The 26,677-nt window shown below is 44.6% G+C and overlaps 1 protein-coding gene across 1 annotated transcript in view; it reads left to right on the top strand.

Annotated features, from left to right (window-relative positions):
- The window catches only part of FARSB (phenylalanyl-tRNA synthetase subunit beta), a 121,643-nt gene that overhangs the window by 80,977 nt on the left and 13,989 nt on the right, over positions 1-26,677 (top strand). The window contains exon 16 of the mRNA XM_073581125.1: positions 7,337-7,489. Within this exon, the coding sequence (XP_073437226.1) occupies positions 7,337-7,489 (153 nt within the window). The remainder of the gene's footprint in view (positions 1-7,336; positions 7,490-26,677) is intronic.

Raw genomic sequence — 26,677 nt, 5'->3', positions numbered from 1 at the left:
AGCGTGCTCAAACACTATGTTCGAGTCCCCGCGGCTGCACGTCTCGCGGCTGTTCGACAGATAACATGCAGGGATTGTCTAATAAACAGGTAATCTCCGCATGTGTTGTGCAGCCACGGAGACTGAAACATATATTATTGGAGCACGCCAGAGATACTCTATTAACACATGAGCACGCTCGCTCATCACTACTCTGTAGCCAAAACGTCCATAGGAACATAGGAGTATTGAGTAGAATGAATATGTGGACGCTATTAGGAGGCGCTCCACACGTGAGCCACAGTGCAGCAAATATCTGCAGGGTGATCAAAGGGGTATTTCCATCATCTCTCTAAATGGCTAAGCTCTTGGATATTCTGTCACAGAAGAGTTGTGAATTTATAGATAACTGATCAGACCTAATCATCAGAGCAGAGGTTTCATGTCTCCTTATAAATAGAGCGCTGGTCACACTTGTGTGCTGTCACTCCATAGGACTGACGTAGATAGTGGAGGATTGCTCTTGGTCATCTTCATTACTCCAGTAGACATTGAATAGATTGGCAGGGCACATGCGTAGCCACCTCTCCATTTTATCAAGGTCAATGTATTCCCGTTCAGGTAGTGGGGGGCAAGTTATAACTGGAAATACCCCTTTAATGATCAATGTGGGTGTAATGTCTGGGACCCCCAGGATCAGCAGACTTAAAGGTGTATTCCCAAAATGGAAAATGTCTCATCGCTGATGACCCACCTCTGATTTTGTGTACAAGAACAGGGATCCAATGGCCCCTTCCTGCATGGAGCAGTGGTTACATATACGTGATCCCACTCTAGCTGAAGTCTATAGGACTTGCAGAAAGCCGAGGAGAGCACTCGGATATTTGGGGCCTAATTCACACATCAGTGATTTTATGCCATACTGCAGAAAGAGAGGCATTTTTCATCACTGTGTAATCTATGTGCCAGCGTTCATTTTCCTGAAGAGGCTTCACCTGTGGCTTTCATCCCATAATGTTAGTATAGAGAGTGCCGGATTACCAGTGGAAGCCGCCCAATGAATGAGCGTGTTAATTCTTTTAACTCTTTCGGTGGTTTTGGACTGGACCCTGAAGTGGCTGCAAGGAGTGACATGGGGCGGATCCTGTGCACAGCATGGTCGTTTTGACGTTGCTGTACAATGTATTCATTTTCTGGGGCTGTTTTTCAGCGTTTTTTTTCTGGTGGATTTCAAGTGGAATCTGCCTGAAAAAGACACTGTGTGTGCGCAGAGCAGAGTGTGAACGGGGCTATGTTGTGCTTTAATGTTTAGACGGTGAATGAAAGCAGCAGTGTGAAGAAGCAGATGCTAATATTCGTCTTCAGAGAAGCAATGGGGGTCCCAGCAGTCGTAGTGATTAGCCTTCTCTTGCTTTACCTTTGCTGGCTGATAGGTAGCAGCACTTCCTAAATCATTGGTATACATATCCTATTTTCATCTCCCATCAAGAGCCGTGTCATCTGAACTTACCACAGCTTACCAGCAGGGGGCAGGAGAATATAAGTATCTTACAAGTGTTACGGCCTCGGCCATCCATCAGTGGTGGTGTGATGCTCGTCAGTATTGATCGTATTAGTTTGTCTTCACCGGTGATGGTGGAGGCTTTAGTCCTTGTGGACAGGATGTACTATATACTGGAAGTCAGGACGGCCATAGCTCCTTACGGCAGCATCTCTTACTTAATGAGCCCGTCCAGGACAATACAAGGATCTCACTGGATTCTGAACAAATCCCGTGCATCTGGAGCCGTCATCTTAGATGGGTTGTCCCATGAACACCAGTTATCTGCCGTCCACAGGATAGATGTATGATCGCTGAGGGTCCGGCTTCTGAGATCCCATGAGCATGCTCAACACCTACTATAGATGGGTAATGGCGTGGTGGGAACACATGCTCACTACCACTCCTGTCTCACAGGAGACTTTGAGACCTTTGTGGTTGGTAGTGTCCCAAGGAATCTTCGATTGATCACCGATCTTGTGATTAGGTGACTGATGTTTATGGGCCAATCCCAGTAAAATGTATTTGATAAAATAATTTTTGGGAGCTGTAGGGGCTTGTGTGCAAGAAGGAACAATATCCAGATTCCATTCTTTTGTCAAACAGACCGACCACCAACTGTTCATTGACCGCTATGAGTTTTAGCTATAGGGGAGCTCCCACTTAAAGCCGAGAACTTCACAACTCTCCTTGACCATCAGCCCCTTTCATAATACCAACTGCACAGTTCCCCCTCTCCACCAGTAATACCAGTCAGAGACTGCCCCCTATTATTGGCAGTCGTGTCTTTTTCCCCTCCCTCCCGAGTGCCGTCGATACAGTGCGCCATTAGCACATACCTGCTGGCACGTGCTGCTCTCGCCATGTCTTTCTGAACACAGACCAGCCTGTTTATATCATGGTGGTTGGGGGTCGCAGTGCTCAGCACCGTGGAATTACTAAACTCACCTGGTTTAGTAAACCCTACATTATAATGCTGTAAGATAACTAGTGAAGGCATTCTGGGACTTGTAGTTAGAAGTGTCCAACATCTTCAGAAAGTTGTAGTGTTCAAAGAACATGACGCTTTTCTTTCTTAACAGTGGAATAAGCCGATATTTGGTCACGAGCGGGAGGCTAATCATCTGTGTAATATGTGAATCACTTCGGCATCATTGGTAGACTCCTTTTAACACTTTGACTTCCAGGAAAACCCTATATGGTGTCTTTCTAGAGCAAAGCTGAATCATACGTTAGTCAAAGATTTTTTTCTTTTATGTTGGACACGCTGCAGTCACACAAGTGGTCTGAGATCTGACTCATTTAGGTCACCGAGTTAAGAGCTAAAAAAAACACTCGAAGATCTAATGCGAGGCTAAAAAAGACACATCGCCAACCAGTTCAGCCTATACTGCCGTCAATTCAGAGGAAGGAAAAAAAATCCACCCCGAATATGATAGTTTTCCTCATATTGGGTAAAACATTATTTATAGAGTATATGGTAATCAGAATAAGGGCTCAAACAGATGTCTGGACTCATCGGACCGATCTCGGATCACAATGCACGGACTGGCCGAGCGTCTCCTGACCCAAGTGACCACTTCATACAGTTGTGGCCAAAAGTATTGACACCCCTGCAATTCTGTCAGATAATACTCAGTTTCTTCCTGAAAATGATTGCAAACACAAATTCTTTGCTATTATTATCTTCATTTAATTTGTCTTAAATGAAAAAACACAAAAAGAATTGTCCTAAAGCCAAATTGGATATAATTCCACACCAAACATAAAAAAGAGGGTGGACAAAAGTATTGGCACTGTTCGAAAAATCATGTGATGCTTCTCTAATTTGTGTAATTAACAGCACCTGTAACTTACCCGTGGCACCTAACAGGTGTTGGCAATAACTAAATCACACTTGCAGCCAGTTGACATGGATTAAAGTTGACTCAACCTCTGTCCTGTGTCCTTGTGTGTACCACATTGAGCATGGAGAAAAGAAAGAAGACCAAAGAACTGTCTGAGGACTTGAGAAACCAAATTGTGAGGAAGCATGAGCAATCTCAAGGCTACAAGTCCATCTCCAAAGACCAGAATGTTCCTGTGTCTACCGTGCGCAGTGTCATCAAGAAGTTTAACGCCCATGGCACTGTGGCTAACCTCCCTAGATGTGGATGGAAAAAAAAAACTGACAAGAGATTTCAACGCAAGATTGTGCGGATGTTGGATAAAGAACCTCGACTAACATCCAAACAAGTTCAAGCTGCCCTGCTGTCCGAGGGTACAAGAGTGTCAACCCGTACTATCCGTCGGCGTCTGAATGAAAAGGGACTGTATGGTAGGAGACCCAGGAAGACTCCACTTCTTACCCCGAGACATAAAAAAGCCAGGCTGGAGTTTGCCAAAACTTACCTGAAAAAGCCTAAAACATTTTGGAAGAATGTTCTCTGGTCAGATGAGACAAAAGTAGAGCTTTTTGGGCAAAGGCATCAACATAGAGTTTACAGGAGAAAAAAAGAGGCATTCAAAGAAAAGAACACGGTCCCTACAGTCAAACATGGCGGAGGATCCCTGACGTTTTGGGGTTGCTTTTCTGCCTCTGGCACTGGACTGCTTGACCGTGTGCATGGCATTATGAAGTCTGAAGACTACCAACAAATTTTGCAGCATAATGTAGGACCCAGTGTGAGAAAGCTGGGTCTCCCTCAGAGGTCATGGGTCTTCCAGCAAGACAATGACCCAAAACACACTTCAAAAAGCACTAGAAAATGGTTTGAGAGAAAGCACTGGAGACTTCTAAGGTGGCCAGCAATGAGTCCAGACCTGAATCCCATAGAACACCTGTGGAGAGATCTAAAAATGGCAGTTTGGAGAAGGCACCCTTCAAATATCAGGGACCTGGAGCAGTTTGCCAAAGAAGAATGGTCTAAAATTCCAGCAGAGCATTGTAAGAAACTCATTGATGGTTACTGGAAGCGGTTGGTCGCAGTTATTTTGCCTAAAGGTTGTGCAACCAAGTATTAGGCTGTGGGTGCCAATACTTTTGTCCGTCCCGTTTTTGGAGTTTTGTGTGAAATGATCAATGTTTTGCTTTTTGCTTCATTCTCTTTTGTGTTTTTTCATTTAAGACAAACTAAATGAAGATAATACCAAAGAATTTGTGTTTGCAATCATTTTCAGGAAGAAACTGAGTATTATCTGACAGAATTGCAGGGGTGTCAATACTTTTGGCCACAACTGTATACTTCAATGAGGCTGTCACGCCCGGCTTAGGAGATGCGTCGTCAGTCTGTGCATTGTGATCTGAGATCGGTCCAATGATTCCAGGCATCTGTAACAGCCCTTAATCCTCAGATGACTGACCCATCTGTGGCAATGTAGGGCCCATAACTTGTAATGTTATGCTCACTAAGTTATGTAGGCCCAGATGTATGTAGGCTGTCGGATTTAGTATATATGAGTGCTGCTAAATTCTACTTGCTTGCTACTTATTTCAGATGGAAATCTTCGGCAGAGTTTACTATAGGCTCAATGCTGTTACAGTAAAGAATCTTCTTTGTTGGTGAAGAAACTTTCTTTCCCCTGTACGGGGGGGAACCACAGTAGCATGATGTATGTAAAGAGAAGTGTGCAGGAGATACAGCAGTGTCAGAGGCCACTATGTCTGGGTGTCCGCCTCCTGCAGACGGTCACTCCCGAAAATGACGCTCGTCAAAGTGCATGTTGGCTCTGCCGGCACCATTACAGTCCATGACCACGTGGGCGCATTAGTCCGAACCCTGTTTTGCCAGGGATTTTGGATGTATGCTCCGACTGGAACACCGGGCAATGTGAAAGCACCCAAAAGACAAATATCCTGGAGTAATACAATGCGTAGAAACACGGCAGTAAGGGAATAAATAGTATCACTTCTAAAAAAAACTTGGGGTACTCGGTTAACATTTTTTGTCTTAAAAAAAAAACTCAAAACAAACTGTGAACAGGCCTCAAAATGGAGGGAGCGGGGCAGAGCTGGACTGGTGCCTGCCTGTGTGTTACACCTGCCTATAGAAAGCTGAATATATGAGGTGCACAGACCAAGGGGGCGTCCACATCCCTAAATGTACTGACTGCAAAGAACTGTTAGCATTTTGATAAATCAATGTTAACTTCGTATCCTATGTTTTCTACATGTGTACTACTGTAGGGTTTCTATGCATTTGTTTTGCTCTAGGTCACATGTGTCTGTTAATGGCTGCAGTATATTTGCACCTACATATTTCTTGTACCAAGAGGTGTGCCGGCCCATGTAGTTTGGTGTTTCAGGTAGTCAGTCCATTTGGGGATGTGGCCGCCCCCTCGTCTGTGCACCCTATATATATCCAGCAGAAGTAAGGCACAGTCAGGCCCAAGTCCAGCTCTGCCCACCTCTATTCTGAGGCCTGCTGGCACATAGCGAGGTGACTTACCAGGGTAGGGGCCATCCGGATTGGGTACACCTTGTCTTAGGGGGATGGTCAAAAAATATTAAATGAGTTCCTTATGGGACTATACATCAGGACGAGCGTTGTTCACACTGGTGTTGATGAGGAGATGGACTGGAGTCAGACACTCCTGATTCATGAAGAAGCATACGCCTCATGAATTGGGGGTGTTGGATGAGTGGCCTACTCCTCTGTGTGCCTCGCCACAAATCCTACTCCAGTCCCTGCAGAAAACAGGATTTTCTCAACAGGAGGCGGCCGCGTGTTGCCAGCTCGCCATCTTTAACATCCCCAGCCTGACCATTCATGCTGCGCACGTTTACCACGATATCCGTGCAATTTAGTGCTGCTATTTCGCTGTGGGCAACCAGTTCCGTGTGAGCGTACCCTAATGGGTTGCTAACAGCCCCCCCACCTGACAACCCTACTTACTAAGCTGTAAGACCCTCTGACAACCTGTCTGTTCTCAATCAGCAAGAAAAACCTAGCAAAAGCCTCCAGCCAGAGGTTAACCCTGGCCCTTCCCCTCCATGGCCTGCGGTATTATGTAGATATGTAATAACTCTTTTCATCTTTCTTTGATTCCTGGGCATTGTGACTTTGTAGTGTGCGGATAATCGATGTATGTTGTGCTCTGAGTTTGGTCTGCGGAGCTTACATGTGCGCCCTCCATTATACGCCTGATGCTCGCGGAGCCTCCTGTCATGGAGAGATGTGACGTGTGGTATAATTGCTGTTCACTGCAGGGGTTGTTAGAAGAACAGATCGAGTGGTTGGGGCCTCCATCCTCCGGACATGGCGGGTGCGCTGCAGATACCGAGCGTTTGATGCTGACACTGTGCAGCTGGGGTCCGACTCTCCTCCGTCTGTTCCCAATTTCTCCTCTTACTTCTACAAAGAGCGCGTCTGCAGCTGATTTTGGATTTGCCTTATCTTGTTTGTCTACCGTTTACGCCGATCTCCTGTTGTTTTCGTCTCTCATTCTTAATTTTGGTGATTGCCACTTGTCATGCTCGCCTCCATTTTTTTTTTCTGCTTTTCCTCTTTTGAAGTCTGTGTAGATCCAAGTGCTGGTGCGCCTCAATACATACTGGGTTGTGAACCCCTTTGGAAAATGTTTGGATGAGCTGGATCTTCTCATCCCCTGACCCGGTGACCTATATTTTCACATGGTCCTTGATCCTGAAGCGATTATTAATAAAATGATATTGGGGAAGAAAAAAATTAACAACTTCCCGGAACGACGCACAAAAGACGTCATCTGGCTTTGTGTTTTCCGCATAGTATCACTGGCTTTACGTGTTTTTCAATCATAAGAAAACGCGTTGACTAATGTGTCTTTTTTTTTTTTTTTTTTTTTTCTTCACTCTTCAAGATGTTGGGGCAAGGAATCATCGACACCTCTGTGCGGTGTATTACAACAAGAACCCAGGGTTTGAGGTCATCCATGGCCTGCTGGACCGCATCATGCAGCTATTAGCCGTCTGCCCGGGCACAGAGAGAGGATACCGGATCAAAGCTGCGGAAGGTAAGCGGGTGTACGGTATATACAGCATACACGTGTATAAGTGTCTGCAATGCATTTCCTGTACACGGGTAGATTTCTGGCAGGAAGAAAAAAAAACTTTCCAAAAATTTTCAGCTGCTTAAAATTTAAAGAGCTTTTTGCCTTACAAGCTAAGACTACATAATGCATTTAGTCTCTGCCGATTTGTGGTTAAATTGCAGGGTTTCCTTTAAAGGGGTTCTTCTCTAAATTGATAAGTTTGCTGTCACTCTGTGTGACTGCAGACTTATATATCCCCCTATTCGCCGGTTTCTGAGCTGGAAACGGATGGTATGTAGGCATTATACATACTCCCGGCCAGAACCTGATTAGTGGGCACAGCCTCACACGTATACGTACCTGCCAGTCCTGGCTCAGAGACTGGCGAACCCTCGCCGAGCACAATAGGGGGGATTGATAAGTTTGCAGTCACACTGCATTGGTCAAAATACCAATGCACTACACTACAGGAATCAGCAGACCCCCACGATTATACTAGCAAATATAAGGGAAATTAATATATCATGTGCTATAGATTATCTAGGACATTTCTGCACTCCGGACAGGATTTTGCTGCCCGATGCATTTTGGTTGTCAGGAAAAGAACTTGCCATTGTCTTTGTTCAGATTCAGGACCCCCTCTACCTTGTCTGCCCATGGAATACATATTTTGGTTGGGTATGGCACAATGAGAGCTGTTTTTTTTGTATAGAGGGAAGTCACTAGATCATGTCCACTTTTCCTGTTGATGCATATGGACAGGATATTTTTCTTTGAGTAAAGCGCTTTAAATACAAAACCAAAAATCCTCCCCATCATACCTCCATGCAAAGTGTAAATCTAGCACTGGTTGAGCATGCACAGTGCCGCCTCAGTCAATGTCTGTCACTACCTTCATTTGGCGGTTCCTATAGGCCCCATGGTGCTTAGTCATAGAATGTTAGAGTTGGAAGGGACCCCCAGGGTCATCTGATCCGATCCACTGCTCAATGCAGGATTTACTACACCATCTCAGACAGATGTCTGTCCAGCCTCTGAAGACATCCATTGAAGGAGAACTCGCCACCTCAGATGGCAGGCTGTTCTACTCTTTGATCACCCTCACTGTCAAAGTTTTTTCTTAATTTTTCATATTTCTAATGCAGTAATGCAATTCATTTTTCATATTTGCATGGTTTGGCGCTACAGTGTGCTTCCTTTTTTGCTTGCGTGTATATGAGTTGGTGACTCTAGGTTAAGCACCTGTTCACACAATGTTTATGCTTGGATGTGACGGTCAGTTCTTGATATTTGTATTCATTTACCTTCTGTCTGAGCACGCCACCTGTTAGCCACAGGCGCTTTTAATGAAACCAGGGCCATTTCCCCTCCACAGAGATATAGACTTCAGTCCTAACAGAGGATTTTTCATAGGTTCCCATTCAGATGGAGACTTCAGTCTTAGGCTAGTTTCACACTTGCTTTTTTTTGCAGCGCGTTTTTCCCGCAAAAAAACGCATTAAAAAAACGCATACAAATGCATACAAACGCTGCGTTTTTTTCAAGCATTTTTGTGCGCATGCAGGAAAAAAACGCAGCGTTTTTGCGCGTTTGTATGCGTTTTTAGCGCGTTTTTACCGCGTTTGCGTTTTTTTCCAACATTTTTAGCTGGCCCCTCACACTACCCAAACCATGACTTTACTAACCCTAACCCTGACCCTAACCCTGACCCTTAACCTAACCCTAACCCTGACCCTAACCCTTAACCAAATCATACTTAACCCAAACCCTAAACCCTAACTAACCCTAACCCTGACCCTAACCCTGACCCTAATCCTTAACAAAACCATACTTAACCCTAACCCTGACCCTAACCCTAACCCTGACCCTAACCCTTAACCAAACCATACTTAACCCTAACCCTGACCCTAACCCTGACCCTAACCCTGACCCTAACCCTAACCCTGACCCTAACCCTTAACAAAACCATACTTAACCCTAATCCTGACCCTAACCCTGACCCTAATCCTTAACAAAACCATACTTAACCCTAACCCTGACCCTAACCCTAACCCTGACCCTAACCCTAACCCTAACCCTTAACAAAACCATACTTAACCCTAATCCTGACCCTAACCCTGACCCTAATCCTTAACAAAACCATACTTAACCCTAATCCTGACCCTAACCCTAACCCTGACCCTAACCCTAACCCTGACCCTAACCCTTAACAAAACCATACTTAACCCTAATCCTGACCCTAACCATGACCCTAATCCTTAACAAAACCATACTTAACCCTAACCCTGACCCAAACCCCAACCCTGACCCTGACCATAACCCTAACCCTAAACCCCCTTAACTTACCCTATCTCTAACCCAAACCCCTAAATTCCATGGTATAAAAAAAAAAACGCATATGCAAAAAAACGCATACATGAGCATGCCAGTGCGCACATATGCGCATCCATAGGCTATAATGGCCATTTTTAGCGCAAAACGTGCGCATATGTGCGCATGCGCTTTTTTGCAGGGCCAAAAAATGCAACATGCTGCGTCTGGAAAATCCCAACGCACACCCCAAAAAAACGCAGCGCATGAAAATCGCATACATGCGCTTACCAGCGCGCAGGTATGCGCACCCATGTTAAATATAGGGGAAAAAAACGCATGCGCAGGTGTGCGTTTTTTCCAGCGCTAAAAAACGCAAATGTGAAACCAGCCTTAGTGAGGATTGGCATAGGCAGGGACCTGGAAAATGAGAAATGCCTTAATGTAGGCTTCCAGGTACACATAACTTGGACATTTTATGCGCTAAACTTTCTTAATTTTTCATATTTCTAATGCAGTAATGCATTTCATTTTTCATATTTGCATGTTATGGTGCTACAGTGTGCTTCCTTTTTTGCTTGCGTATATATGAGTTGGTGACTCTAGGTTAAGCACCTGTTCACACAATGTTTATGCTTGGATGTGACAGTCAGTTTTTGATATTTGTCCAGCCTCTGAAGACATCCATTGAAGGAGAACTCGCCACCTCAGATGGCAGGCTGTTCTACTCTTTGATCACCCTCACTGTCAAAAAGTTTTTTCTTCTAATCTGTATCTTCTCCTTTTCAGTTGTATTCCATTGCTTCTCGTGTTTCCATGTGCAAATGAGAATAATGATGATCCTTCTACACTGTGACAGCCCTTCAGATATTTGTTGACAGCTATTAAGTCTCCTCTTAGCCTTCTTTTTTGCAAGCAAAACATTTCCAGATCCTTTAACCGTTCCTCGTTGGACATAGTTTACAGTCCGCTCACCATCCTGGTAGCTCTTCTCTGAACTTGCTCTAGTTTTTAAATGTCTTTTTTAAAATGTTACGGCTACAACTGGACACAGTATTTTCCAGATGAGGCCTGACCAAGGAGGAGTAGAGGGGGATAATTACTGCACGTGATCTAGACTACACTTCTCTTAATGCACCCCAGAACGGTTTCCCTTTTTTGCTGCTGCATCAGACTATTGACTCATGTGCAGTCTGTGATCTATTAGTATACCCAGGTATTTTTCACATGTGCTGTTGCTTATTTCTATTCCTCCCATTCTGTAGATGTAATTTTCGTTTTTTTGCCCACATGTAAAATCTGGCATTTCTACCTGTTAAATACCATTCCATTAGTAGCTGCCTATTGGTCAAGCTTATCAAGATCCTTCTGAATCCCTTATCAAGATCCTTCTGAATCCCTTCTCTGTCTTCTCTAGTGTTAGCTAGACCTCCTAGCTTTCCTTTGCAATGTCGAACAACAATGGGGCCACGACAGAGCTGTATGGTACCCCACTCTTCCAACTGGATGTGCAACCATTTATTACCACTCTTTGAGTATTTGAGTACGATCACTGAGCCAGTTATGAATCCACCTAACCGTAGCCTTTTCAATCCCATACTTGGTCATTTTTTCAAGAAGGAAACTGCATAAATATATTGTTAGGTTTATTAAACTCGTTTCTGTTTTGATTAAATATTCAATAGAAAGACAAATAATATAGGGAAGCTCTGTCAGGTGATGGTAGATGGATACAATGAAGAAGCATGTAGTACAGAGAGAACCTATTTTTTAATCATTTAGAGAATTCACGTCTTCCAAACAAAGTGGGTCTGCCTCATAGATGTATATGAAGCTGTCGCGCTCGGGTCAGGAGACGCGCAGCCAATCCATGCGTTGCAATGTGAGATCAGACCAATGATCACAAACCTTTGAAAGAGCGCTGAGGCTGTGTAAACACTGCATTGGATTTTACATTTGGTGCATATATTGGGAGGTGTCCATATCATATGCCGGGTGCAAGTCATGACGACGTGATCCTACATTCTGAACATATTATTCCACAGGCCTCTTAGATGTGGGACACACACCTCTATTGGGATTGATAGAATTACCTCGGGATACACCATAAATGTCTGTGATGGGAATGACCCTTTAATAGATTACTATTTCAGATTGATGGTGCCAGGTCTGGTCCTCGTGCTGGACTCCCCCATGTGTTAGATTATCTGTAGACACAAGGACTAGGTAGACTGCGGTCTCTCCATGTGTAGCAGTTGTGTCCTCCTTTCTCAGCATATGTATAATAGGTGGCTTTTCACGCACCTTCTGTCCTGTTAACATACTTAAGGAGCGTACACCCAACCTGGGTCATAACCTCTGCTCCTCTCTATGGGATGGGAGCTCTGAAAATTATCACGGTGGAGTTGTGATGTTTTGGTGCTAGTGTTACAGGATCAGTCATTGTAACCCAAGCCGGGTATTAGCTGCTGTCTGATTCGAGGCCGAGGTCTCCGGTAATCGTAGCTTAGAAATGATCTGATTTCCTCTGACTTCACACTCAAGACAGCATACAGTGCATGGAGCATCAGAAGCCGTATTCCTGTGGGGAACACAGTGAATCATCAAACAGTAACTATAGACTTTAAGATTTGGCTAAAATTATAGATTTATATGAAAAATAAGGACTGGATAATCCGAGAAACTACAAATCCTCTACAAAATCTCATCTTAGAAATTAATTTCTGATTCTTTTACAAGCTCCCTCTGACCGCCCTTACTCCATTTTCATCGTGGTGGGCCGAGTAGGCATGCATTTGTAGAGAGGAGAGGCCTTTTGGCTGAACGACACTTTGGCCGGCAATGATTCTGAGGGGTGTGGGACCAACACTAGAGGATACAACCAGCCAATCTTGACAGTAGATCCACCGCTTTACTGGAGGTAATTTTTGGATCATATTCACTGTAGAACAAGGAACATAATGTCAATTTTAAAATCCACAATCTCTTCATTTTTTGGCAAGGATTCCACAGCTGTGGATTAGCTGTAGTGAATTACAATGAGGCTAATCTGCATGTGATAGAGATCCAAGTGTCATCTTCAGATTTTCTGAAAAATCCACAGTGGATTTACCTATGACAGATTTGTGCTATATGAGCTTGGTCTTAGAGAATACCGGGTTATCCAATCTACATCACCAAAGCCTTTCTTTACTGGGGATAACTTGGTGTCCAGGCTGGAGAATAGTAAACCGGCCAACTACCTCCACTGTGCCGTTGTCTCTTCATGACATGGCTCCACCAGCGGTCTACTTTCCTAAGGCTATGTGCACACTGAGGTTTTTGAGGCGCTTAGAAACGTCAACTTTTCTAGTGCAAACTGCTTTTTAGGAAACACTCCTTCTTTGGGGAGATTTTGGAGGAGGTTTTTTTTCAACCTTTTGATTGAACAGTGCCTAGAATGGAGTGTTTTTCATTAGGAGACGCTTCAAAGAAGTGACACGCACTTGCTTTTTTATTCCCCATCAGGCGTTTTACAATAGAGATGGATAGGAATCGTCTTTTCTAGTGTTTTTTTTTTTTTGAGGCGTCAATAGGCTCCTCAACAAAAACTTTGTGTCCTCTTAGTCCGATTCATTCTTTTCTGATAATTGACTTGGCAAATAAAAGTCTGGAGCATGGAGGAAACTCCCTTTTAGAAGGAAGTCAACGGATCGACGTGTTTCCGGCTTTTGTATATCTTAGGGTATGTGCACACGTTGCAGATTCTGCTGCGGATCCACAGCGGATTTAGCCCTGAGGATCCGCAGCAGACTCTTCTGCGTTGTACGGTACCATTAAAATCTAAAACCAAAAATGCTGTGCACATGCTGCGGATTCAAATCCACAGCATGTCAATTCTTTGTGCGGATCCACAGCGTTTTGAGACCTCCTTTATAGGAGTACACAGGTGTCAAAATGCAGGGGAAATCCGCACAAAATCTGCATTAAATCCGCACTTACTCCAGTCTCATCGTGTTGGGCCGAGTAGGCATGCATTTGTATAGAAGAGTCTGGAGAGGCCTTTTGGCTGAACGGCTGTTTGGCTAGCCAAATCCGCAGCAGAATCTGCAATGTGTGCCCATAACCTTAACGGTAAGCTGTTATCGGGATAGGAGGAAAGCCACGACTAGCCACTTGTTTCCACTGTGTAGGCCACTAAGTAGCATTATATACCAGCCATTTAGATGGCTAGTTACCCATCTAATCCACCAAGTTCAAAGCCGGATCCCACCATATTATGTAGTGTAACTATCCTAATGGGGCAAATGCACATAGGATTTAGTAATAAGACAATTCCTTTAGGTGAACAGTTATGTTAGTATCTGGAAATGATAGGTCTGGATGGGGTGAAGGATTGCATTATGGCCAGATATGTAAAGTGTCACTTGAATGATTCTCCATGATCAGGCGTGTAAGGTGCGTGCACCTGCTCCTAACCTCCACCCTAGGCCACCAGCAAGGTGCAGTCCGCGGGCTGGGTGGCACCCTCCTGGCAAATGAAGCGTGTCAGTGTTTAGGAGCCAACAGGCACAATTACACTGGCTGCACCTGTAATGGCTGGTGGCCACTGCAAGAAATCCGTGTGTTTCTGGGTCTTTAAGCAGGCATGAAATGCAGACAGTGTGTTAAATAATAATTAGGAGAAGCTGGTGAAACTCAGAATAGAAAAGAAAATGAGATTTAAAGCAGTCGGTTATGGAGACACAGCGGGAGAGCCGGGCTCTGATAATACATCAGTGACAGTAGGTAAAGTTTCCTGGGTAATTATTACCCCGCTCCCTGTGGGGTCTCTTGTAGATTCCAGCCCTTTGATCTGCATTGTATATTACATTAATACCAATCTTGTTATTCTTATTCCCCGCCCTTTCCCTGCTGTGTATAACGCCCCCCAGCTATTAGCCCCCTTATCCATTACAGTTTCACAGCCTTGTATTGTGGCGGCTTCATTTACATTCTGTAATTACAGTGTAAGAAGTATTGGTGCCTCTAGAGAGTGTTGCAGCATGTAACCAGTTAATTTAATAATATATTAATTACAAAATAATAAACTACCATTGTTATTTCAGTTTTGAACAATCCTTCTGGTAGCGAAACAATAGGCACGGTGTCTACAAAATGGCGCAGACAAATGGGCAGGATCCATAAGATGGATTCATCCAGACAGTTTTATGCCTGAATTCTGATGAAAGCAGTTTGAAACGTCGCAAAACCTGTAGTTGCGCAAAAATTTAGCGACTCTTGGTCTTTTTACACCAATCCTGGATAGGTGTGCTAATTTTCTGAAAAGTGGGCAGAGCTTCACGAAGACTAATGGAGCCCAAAAATATTCCGAATTTACGCCACTAAAGTGTCATCAATTACAACATGGATGTCCTCCAGTCTCGGAGTGGTACACATATATTGCGTAGCGTACGGCTGATGGAAGATGTCAGTTTCATTAAGTGGCATTCGTATCTCAATAAATTTGCCACATTTTACTTCTGTGCACTCTCCATCAAGACTGGAGGCAAAACTCAGGGCCATAGTGTCGTAGGACGTCTGAATGTCTGAGTAGGCAAAACACCAAATTTATCAAAATGGTGCATGTATTTGGCTCAACTTACTAGTCATGTGAGACATGAAATTATTCCTCATTATAAATGGGTAAAATGTCAAAGTGCTTAACATATAAGCAATTTAGCATTTTACTTGGTATTAACAATATTAAAGTTCCTCACTGTGCTCAACAATGGAGGGACTTTTATTCTATTGTTTACTATTTGCTACCTAGGTTACGAGCCACCTCTGCAGCCTATCAGAGGATACCGGTCTCTTCTATTATCAGGAGCACACTGCACTCAGCAAGCCGGCTGCCAAACTGAAGAATGAAAGTGCAAAAAAAAACATATTTTGCACCAAAAATAGTAAATACCCATTAGACTAAAGTTGATGTTGTTAGGAGCAGCTGACAGTGTAATATGCACCTGACCTATGATGATGGGGGTAGAGAAGGATCCATCCTGTTGGATTTCCAAAGGCCGATCCTTAAGTTTCCCAGGAGCTATGCTGCCATCAGAGGAATCCGTCATCGGCACGCTTGGAGAGAACACAGTAGCGTCCGGCCAAGACAAACCCGTGTATATATGTGGGTCAGTTGGGGGAGATGGCTATTGTTCAAGCGATCATTCGTCCAATAGCCAAGCTGTGTGGAGCGTTAGGGTGATAAAGGGTAATAAACAGAAGGGGTTTACTGCTTGTAATTTGCTTTTATATTAGGCACATTGGCGCTAACTTACTAGCTGACCAATTTATAGACCATGCGCACTTAAAATGTGCCAGGTTCATCCTGGTGATTTATGCCGATTAATTTTGCACATTTTCAGACTGCTTAGTCTAAATTTACAACTAATATTTACCTTACTTTAGTCCAATAGGTTATGAGAAATTTAGGTGCTTTAGACCTATGTAGACTACATCCCTTACTCACCAAATCACACCGGTTTTCTATAGGTCACACCCATTGTTGAGAAATGTATCTAAAGCACATAGTAAGTGGTGAAACACAGGTTTTTGGGTCAAATTAATCTAAAATTCTGATCCATGTATTCAATCATTATTATCATACATTTTTAAATCCGCTCCGTTGCAGTTAGCGCCCATTTACACTGAGCATTCCTTTGAACGCTCACTTCACAATAGCCTTGCCCTGTGAACAGACTACCACTCACCTGACGAACAAACAAAACACTTGTTCATCGGGTGCAATGATCTTCTGTGCTGCCGGGAACGATGATTGCTTACGTGCACTGAATGATCGCTCTCTTACAGATTGCATCTGAAGCCGGATCTACCGCTTTAAACCGGTAAAAGCGTTTGCTAAATTGACCGCCGTTAAGGAAACAGGCAGCTGTTAAAAGATCCAGGTCGGCCCGTGTAAATGGACCATTAATAAAGCCACTGACTACCCTAGAGAAGCATGGTGGCCACTTTATACCCAAGGCAGACTGTGTGCTGTGTAGTGACTAACATTACAGAAGGGATTTCTTAATGGTTAGAATTTCTTGTGCAGTAGATAACTCTGCACGGTCAGATGTGCTCTGTTGGGTACACGTACATGGAATAATCATGCAATGGGTTGTTGGTTATCAGGAAGTTAAAGTTCTTCGTTTTCTGCAGCGTCAGCGCCAGTCTCGTATTGCAGTTCAGTTTTATTCTAGAGGTTGTACAGGATTTGGAACAAATGGCTGCTTTCTTCTATAAATGGCCACGCGTATCCATGGTTGTAACTGGCATTGCAGCTCTGCTCCATTTAAGCACTTAGAACCGCACGCCTTTCCATATTATTCTTCCCCCTGTATTGCACTGTCGAGCAGATTTACTAAAATGAGACGTTTGTCAAAATTGTGAAAGAATATTAAAGTAAACGCGTTATCCAGTGCTGGCCAGAGCCACCCTCCTCTATATGAGAAGTTAGAGGTGCTGATGACTGTATAAACCCACGCTATTGTACCGCTCAGCACCACCGTGGAAGTGAGTGGCTCTGGATGGCACCAGATTACCCTTTATGCCAACCAATTGGTGGTGTATAATTAGTCACAAATGTCTACAGATACACCAAATCTATTTTCCAGCCACTTAAAATTTGTCACATTTTATTACAATGTAGTCTGAATTTAGGCAGATCGGTGAGTCTGCTCCTGTGATCCTTCTCGCTTACATTCCCATTAGTAATGCTGCAACACTTAAATCAATAGAGGAGATTTATCATCGGAGACGTACGGTATCTTTGCACAACATAGGTCATAAATGTATGATCAGTGGGGGGGCTTTGACCATATGGACCCCCACCAATCCTGTGAGTGGGTATCCCATATCCTCATGAGTGACGACCGCTCTATTCACTGTCTATGGGTGCACACTACCACTCCCGCATAAATGAATGAATTGTGGTAACACTTGTGCACTGCTGCTGCATTCACATGGGGCTTCCACACCGTTGGCATTCCCCACGATCATGTATCACCCAACTTGTGTATACAGATAAATAGCCGTGCATTTCCTACATTCTAAGGCTGTGTTCACACGTCCGGAATTCCTGCCGGTTTTTTGCATTTTTGCCACATTTTTTTGCCGCAAAAACGCATAAAATAAGCAACCCATTGTTTTCAATAGCATTCCGCACATGCTGTGCTAATGCTGCGTATCTTTCCGCGGCAAAATCACATCGTGGAAAAATACGCAGCATGCTCATTCTTTGTGCGGAATCGCGGGACCTCCGCACACATAGGAATGCATTGTTCCACTTACTTTCCACATGTGGCTATGGCCACCATGCCAAAGTAAGCGGAAAATGTGCGAATGGTTCCCAAGGTCTGGAGGAGAGGAGATTCTCCTCCAGGCCCTGGGTACCATATCCCTGTAAAAATTAGAATTAAAATAAAAAATGGTGTTATTCTCACCTTCCGGCGTCCCCAGGCCTTAGCGATGCTTCCGGCATCTTCCGGTCCCAGTGATGCCTTGCGACAATAACCTGTGATGAAGTCGCGGTCTCGCAAGACCACTACGTCATCAAAGGACATTGTCGCATAATCAATATACAGTGGGTACGGTAAGTATTCAGACCCCTTTAAATTTTTCACACTTTGTTTCATTGCAACCATTTGGTAAATTCAAAAAAGTTCATTTTTTTCTCTTTACTGTACACTCTGCACCCCATCTTGACTAAAAAAAACCCAGAAATGTAGAATTTTTTGCAAATTTATTAAAAAAGAAAAACTGAAATATCACATGGTCATAAGTAGAGTTGAGCGACTTTGGTCGGATCGGGTTTCGTGAAACCCGAATGAAACAAAATAAGTTTCAGATGAAACTCGTCCGACTAGAGCAAAAAAAGTCGGAGTTTCGTCCGACTTTTATTTCCCATTGACTTGCATTGGGGTCGGGTTTCGGACGAAACTCCGACTTTGTTTTGCTCTAGTCGGACGAGTTTCATCTGAAACTTATTTTGTTTCATTCGGGTTTCACGAAACCCGATCCGACCAAAGTCGCTCAACTCTAGTCATAAGTATTCAAACCCTTTGCTCAGACACTCATATTTAAGTCACATGCTGTCAATTTCCTTGAGATGGTTCTACTCCTTCACGGGAGTCCAGCTGTGTTTAATTAAACTGATAGGACTTGATTACCTGTCTATATAAGACCTCACAGCTCACAGTGCATGTCAGACCAAATGAGAATCATGAGGTCAAAGGAACTGTGGCCAAGGAGCTCAGAGACAGGATTGCGGTAAGGCATAGGTCTGGTCAAGGTTACAAAAAAATGTCTGCAGTACTCAAGGTTCCTAAGACCACAGTGGCCTCCATAATCATTAAAGGGAAGGTGCCATCCCAAAAAAATTTTGTCAGCAATTGAAAAAATGTAAAGAATTAATGTTAATATTTAAGAAAATGTAATCATTTGTTTTTAATTTTGCAAAATATGAAAAATAATTTTAAAAAGTTTTTGGCATTTCCACTTGTTAACACTAGGGGGAGCAGCTACTGAAATTTGGCACAAAAACCAAGTGTACAACTAGCTCACATTACTGCCCTGCAATAATTATGGGTGGAATCTGCTGACATGGGTGTGGTGTCACTCCTCTCCTCCCCTTCTGGGTGTTTGCTAAGGGAAAAGAGAGGATGACATCTAGGAACGCAGTGAGCAGCCATTTTGATGGGGCCTGCAAAGTTACTGACTGTCTTTGCATGCAAAGTCTGGATCAGAACAGGCCATCAATCAGCAGACATGTTTCCTGGATTTCTGTGGAGCAGACAAGCAGACGGTCCATCCATGTGTATAAAACACAGCAGTCTATGTACAATCCCTGGCACTGAACAGGGTGCCCCCCCACAGACCAGCACACTGCTCTCCTGAAATACTCTGTGCTGCTGTCACCCTGCTCCTCCACCATACATCAGGCCCCTGTCGCCTCGCTTTCACACATCACCTGGACAGGATCTGAGGAGAGGAATGGGGTCTTCGGTCACCGAGGATGGCAGGCAGCAAGGATTCTGGGAGCAGGGTGACAGCAGCACAGAGTACTTCAGGAGAGCAGTGTGCTGGTCTATGGGGGGCACAGAGGGAGATATATGGGGGAGGAGCAGGGTGACAGCAGCACAGAGTATTTCAGGAGAGCAGTGTGCTGGTCTATGGGGGGCACAGAGGGAGATATATGGGGGAGGAGCAGGGTGACAGCAGCACAGAATATTTCAGGAGAGCAGTGTGCTGGTCTATGGGGGGCACAGAGGGAGATATATGGTGGAGGAGCAAGGTGACAGCAGCACAGAGTATTTCAGGAGAGCAGTGCGCTGGTCTATGGGGGGCACAGAGGGAGATATATGGCGGAGGAGCAAGGTGACAGCAGCACAGAGTATTTCAGGAGAGCAGTGTGCTGGTCTGTGGGGGGCACAGAGGGAGATATATGGCGGAGGAGCAGGGTGACAGCAGCACAGAAATCCAGGAAACATTTCTGCTGATTGATGGCCTGTTCTGATCCAGACTTTGCATGCAAAGACCCCATTCCCCTCCTCAGATCCTGTCCTGGCGATGTGTGAAAGTGAGGTGACAGGCGTAGTCCGGGGTGACGCTGGGAAGCAGGATGGGGGGAAAGGTAGCCATACAGTAACGATAAAAATGAGACCCCTCTCTTCAGCTGCCTCACCAGCCCACCCCTGACTGCACCTAACTATTACCCCGACCCGTGTGCAGTTGCTCAGCCAGAGCCACCACAGAATGGGTCCCCTTTTAGCAGATAATACTGCCATAGTGTTCTCACATAATACCGCCATATATTTCACACATAATACCACCATGTAGATCATACATAAAACCAGCAGGGTGACAGCAGCACAGAGTATGTCAGGAGAGCAATAACACACGGGATAGGATTAGATACACGGCTCAGCAGACAGTATCACACAGGAGAGGATTAGATACACAGCTCAGCAGTCAGTATCACACAGGGGAGGATTAGATACACGGCTGAGCAGACAGTATCACACAGGATAGGATTAGATACACAGCTCAGCAGACAGTATCACACAGGAGAGGATTAGATACACGGCTCAGCAGTCAGTATCACACAGGAGAGGATTAGATACACGGCTCAGCAGACCGTATCACACAGGATAGAATTAGATACACGGCTCAGCAGACAGTATCACACAGGATAGAATTAGATACACGGCTCAGCAGACAGTATCACACAGGAGAGGATTAGATACACGGCTCAGCAGACAGTATTACACGGGAGGATTAGATACACAGCTCAGCAGTCAGTATCACACAAGAGAGGATTAGATACACAGCTCAGCAGTCAGTATCACACAGGAGAGGATTAGATACACGGCTCAGCAGACAGTATCACACAGGAGAGGATTGGATACACGGCTCAGCAGACAGTATCACACAGGAGAGGATTAGATGCACGGCTCAGCAGTCAGCATCACACGGGAGGATTAGATGCACGGCTCAGCAGACAGCATCACACAGGAGAGGATTGGATACACGGCTCAGCAGACAGTATCACACAGGAGAGGATTAGTTGCACGGCTCAGCAGTCAGCATCACACGGGAGGATTAGATGCACGGCTCAGCAGACAGCATCACACAGGAGAGGATTGGATACACGGCTCAGCAGTCAGCATCACACAGGGGAGGATTAGATGCACGGCTCAGCAGACAGTATCACACAGGAGAGGATTAGATACACGGCTCAGCAGTCAGCACCACACGGGAGGATTAGATACACGGCTCAGCAGGCAGTATCACACAGGAGAGGATTAGACACACGGCTCAGCAGGCAGTATCACACGGGAGGATTAGATACACGGCTCAGCAGTCAGTATCACACAGGGGAGGATTAGATACACGGCTCAGCAGGCAGTATCACACAGGGGAGGATTATATACATGGCTCAGCAGGCAGTATCACACAGGAGAGGATTAGATACACGGCTCAGCAGACAGTATCACAGGAGAGGATTAGATACACGGCTCAGCAGGCAGTATCACACAGGAGAGGATTAGCTACACGGCTCAGCAGGCAGTATCACACAGGAGAGGATTAGATACACGGCTCAGCAGACAGTATCACACAGGAGAGGATTAGATACACGGTTCAGCAGTCAGTATCACACAGGAGAGGATTAGATACATGGCTCAGCAGGCAGTATCACAGGAGACAGTATTACAGATATGCCCACACTGGTGAAACTTCCAGCCCCCCCCCCCAATTATACACTAGACTATGGGCTGTATATGTCACTGTCCTCAGACAGCCATAAAAGCTCTCATAAAAGCAAAGGTGTCAGATTACTGGAGATCACTGGGGCTGTGTGTGAGTGAGGAGGTGGAGACAGAGCAGGAGGACAGTGGAGCTGGAGCAGGAAGCACGGTGCAGAAAGTGGAGCTCAGCAGATAGCACTGAGCTACAGTAAAATGGCGCCCAGCCACACCTACAGCAGTGAATGGTGCAGCCCACAGGGGCGTGCCCGGTTCACTGCTAATGAGGCTGCAGTGTGGGGTCGGGAGCCGACCCGCAGTCTCCTATGTCCGGGGACGGCCATATTTGCAGACTGTATGAGTCCTCCACAGATCTGCAAATCAAGATGGCAGCGCCCAGTGCCTACATTAAAACATTATTACAAACAAACCATAAATCCTAGTTAGTACAACACTTGCTGAAACAACATGTTTTGTTACTTACTCTTTTTTTGCAAATTGTTTAAAATTGCGGCACCTTCCCTTTAAATGGAAGAAGTTTGGGACCACCAGAAGTCTATCTAGACCCGGCCGTCCAGCCAAACTGAGCAATCGTGGGAGAAGAGCCTTGGTGAGAGAGGTAAAGAAGAACCCCAAAATCACAGATGCAGTAGGGAGATGGGAGAAAGTTCCACCAAGTCAACTATCACTGCAGCCCTCCACCAGTCGGGCCTTTATGGCAGAGTGGCCCGATGGAAGCCTCTCCTCAGTACCAGACATATGAAAGCCTGCATAAAGTTTGCTAAAAAAAAAAAAACAACACATGAAGGACTCCCAGACTATGTGAAATAAGATTCTCTGGTCTGATGAGATGAAGATAGAACTTTTTGTTGATAATTCTAAGCGGTATGTGTGGAGAAACCAGGCACTGCTCATCACCTGCCCAATACAATCCCAACAGTGAATCATGGTGGTGGCAGCATCATGCTATGGGGGTGTTTTTCAGATGCAGGGACAGGACGACTGGTTGTAATTGAGGGAAACATGAATGCGGCCAAATACAGAGATATCCTGGATGAAAACCTCTTCCAGAGTGCTCTGAACCTCAGACATGGCCGAAGGTTCACCTTCCAACAAGACAATGACCCTAACCTGACATAACTGGAGAGGATCTGCAAGGAAGAGTGGCAGAGGATCCCCAAATCCAGGTGTGAAAAACTTGTTGCTTCATTCCCAAGAAGACTCATGACTGTACTAGCTCAAAGGTGTGCTTCTACTCATTACCGATTAAAGGGTCTGAATACTTTTGACCATGTGATATTTCAGTTTTTCTTTTTTTTAAAAATTTGCAAAAATTTCTACATTTCTGTTTTTTTCAGTCAAGATGTGGTGCAGAGTGTACATTAATGAAAAAAATGAACTTTTTTGAATTTACCAAATGGCTGCAATGAAACAAAGAGTTAAAATGTAAAGGGGTCTGAATACTTTCCGTACACACTGTATATCATCTTATATAATCTATCCACAGGATAGATGATAAAAGTCTGATTGTTGGGGCTCGGCTGTACCGTGACCCTTAACAATCCCATGAATGAGTGAGCAGAAGTCCCCTGTGTGGACGAAGCGTTACTTAGCATTGGTGATGAGTGAATGTGCCCAGATAAGGTGTTATCTGAGCATGCTCGAGTGCTATCCGAGAGTCTTCGGCGTGCTCGAATATATTCGAATCCCTGTGGTTGCATGTCTCGCGCCGCTGTTAGACAGCTGTAACACATGCAGGGATCGCCTGCTTATTAGCCAATCTCTGCATGTGTTGTGGCTGTCCTAACAGCAGCGAGACATGAAGCCACGGGGACTTGAACATATTCGAGCACGAAGACTCTCGGATAGCAGCCAAGCATGCTCAGATAACTCATTATCTGGGCATGTTCACTTATCGCTACTGAGCACGTGTGACCATTGCTCCATTAAAGGGGACCGATCACCAGTTTTTCCTGTTTATATTATTTTTGTTTCTTAAATCCACCATAGTCTTCCAAAGATTTGAGCCTTTTTATTTGTTGCTAATTTTATGTTCTTTACCAATGAGGCCTCTTTAAAGGTAAGTGCACTTGAATTTATTTTTTTACGTGGTCCAGAGCAATGAGATTTTTAATAGAAACAGCTTTAGTAAGCACTCCTTTTTTAGGAAATAAAAAAAATACTTCTCAAAATATTCCTCAAAGGTATTTTTTAATATTCAGCTTCCTGATTGGACGGAGCCTAGTTAGGAGCGTTTTCCGTCAGCAGATGCTTCAGAGAAGTGATACGCACTTTTTTTTCCCTTCAGGTGTTATTTTTCCAGGATAAAATGCTGAAAACACTGGTCATACGAACAGCAAAGTGGTTTTACGATAAAAATAAATAGGAAGAGTCTTTTCAGCGGTTTTCGAGTGTGTTTTTTGAAGTTCTCCAAATTTTCACCATAGAATTTTGACATAAAAGCTTTGAAAAGTGGTTGCACCAAAACTTTGCAACTTTTGTCGTATTCACACCAGTTTCTCCCAGCTTTGTCAAAATGTGTTGTGCTGGGGCCGTGACGTGGGCAGTTCTAGTTCATGGCGTTCCTTTCACCAGAAATCTCACTTTAGTGTACCTGCATTGATGATGGGGTATGCAGGAGTCTGACACTCCTGATTCATTTAGAAGTATACACCTCGGCTCAAATCTTACTCCAGTCGGGGACTGGAGTAAGATTTGTGCAGCGTAAGGAACGCTGTCGTTCGTCATGACTTTGACTCCCTGTCTGGACCCAGCTCTGTTGACTTTGTCAAACATGTTAAAATATAGCGGACGCATGCCATAAGTCATAACACCACGTTGTGAGGAAATTTTGCAACTTTTCAAAGCTTTTTACTCCAGAATACTGGCCTGAAAGCTTTGTAGAATGAGGCCCTAAAAGTCCGTAACTAATCTACAGGAGTTAGAGATGGTCAACGCTTCATTCATTTGGGAATTTTTCTCCCTAAGGCCAGGATCACACATGCGAGAAGTGCGGCTCCATGTATTGCTATGCGGCCGCACGATCGGATCCGAGTGCCGGTTATTAACATGTGAGACTTGTCCGTGTTTCTCACATGTCACCCCGGCCTTACTCTTGGCATCAGTGGAGGTTACAGAAGCCGGACCCCCAGCGATCATACCGTTGTCATCTGTACCATCGTTTTAGGGGAAACCCTTTAAGTAGGAAAACTCCTTTAATGTAAGAATTCCAATCCCATTGACTCTTCCTGACCCCATTCCCTCACTTATGACTGTGTACAGCGATGGCGCAGTCTGAATCGGCGAAGGTGGCTGCAGCTCAGACATGAAATGTTACCAGCGCGGCTCAGCTGCAGATGAAAGCACATTTTAAGTGTTTCTTAGATTTTAGCCTTTAAAGCGGCTTCTCAATTGCTGCCTGTAAGCCCTCGCTTCCGCACATCCTATCAAATTATAGGACTGCGAAGGTATGTCTAAGCCTATAATATTACCTTCAAGGTTTTTTTTTATTCCCAGTTTCATTCTGAAGCTCACACAAGAAAGAAGCTGAAATGCGCGATTCCAGCGGATAAGAAGAACCGTCCCTTTGATATTTAATTGTCCATAAAATGTGATAAAGATTAGTCGATACAAATGACATTTGGCCCCCTCCGGCTCTTAACTCTTAGCGCCCGGGGGCAGTGGTGGCCGAGTCTCCCGTGTGTTCAGGCATCTACCATTCATGGGTTAAAGTGGCCCTGTCTTTCAAAGTACAGAAGTCCTAGGACTGGCTGCAGAGGCTGTAATTATGCGATTATTCACAGCCCAGTGGACTTTGGAGAAAGAGGTGACATATATGGCTTTAGGGAAATGAGCGTCTATCCCCTTGTGAAGTTCAGCCATCACGACACATCTGTTCATACCGGGCTAGTGCAGAGAGCCTGTGATCTGCAGACACAGCTGTCAGGGCACCGCGTATTGGGGGGGGGGGCTAATTATACGGGAGAGACAGGAATCATAGCTGTGAGGTGGCGGGCGGACTCATGGCAGCAAAGCTCCTTCTAACTTATTTTTATTTTTTGTAAATTTATCCTTGAATGTACTGTACGATTTATTGGTATTAGTGGGCTTTTTGATGCTGGACCCCGTGCGCTGCGGTCTATAGGATACAGGCTGCCGTATTCTGCTGACAGGTCTTCAGTGAAAGCACCAGAAATGTACTATTCCATGACCTGGTGTATAAAATGGGATGTAAACATTAGACTTTTCCTGTAATACAAACTGTTGGTAAAAAAAAAAATAAAAAAAAATTGTCACCATGTTTTGCTACCCCATCTGAGAACAGCATGAGAGACTCTGATTCCAGCGATGTTTCACTAACAGGGCTGCTTGTTGTGTTTTATTATAAAATCATTGTTTTATCTGCTACAGATCTAGCAGTGCTCAAATGCTGAGCCCTGTTTAAGTCCAGCCCACAGCACTGATATGCAGCTTTCTTTATCGCCTTATTGGGGGACACAGAATACCATGGGTGTATGCTGCTGCTGCTAGGAGGCTGACACTATGCAAAACAAGAAAATTAGCTCCTCCCCGGCAGTATACACCCACCGACAGGCACCAA

This window comes from Dendrobates tinctorius, unplaced genomic scaffold (genome assembly GCF_039654945.1).
Source record: "Dendrobates tinctorius isolate UK_male_01 unplaced genomic scaffold, ASM3965494v1 ptg000069l, whole genome shotgun sequence".
Taxonomy (NCBI): domain Eukaryota; kingdom Metazoa; phylum Chordata; class Amphibia; order Anura; family Dendrobatidae; genus Dendrobates; species Dendrobates tinctorius.
The sequence above is the reverse complement of the archived record's forward strand: the minus strand, read 5'-3'. Positions and strand labels throughout refer to the sequence as shown.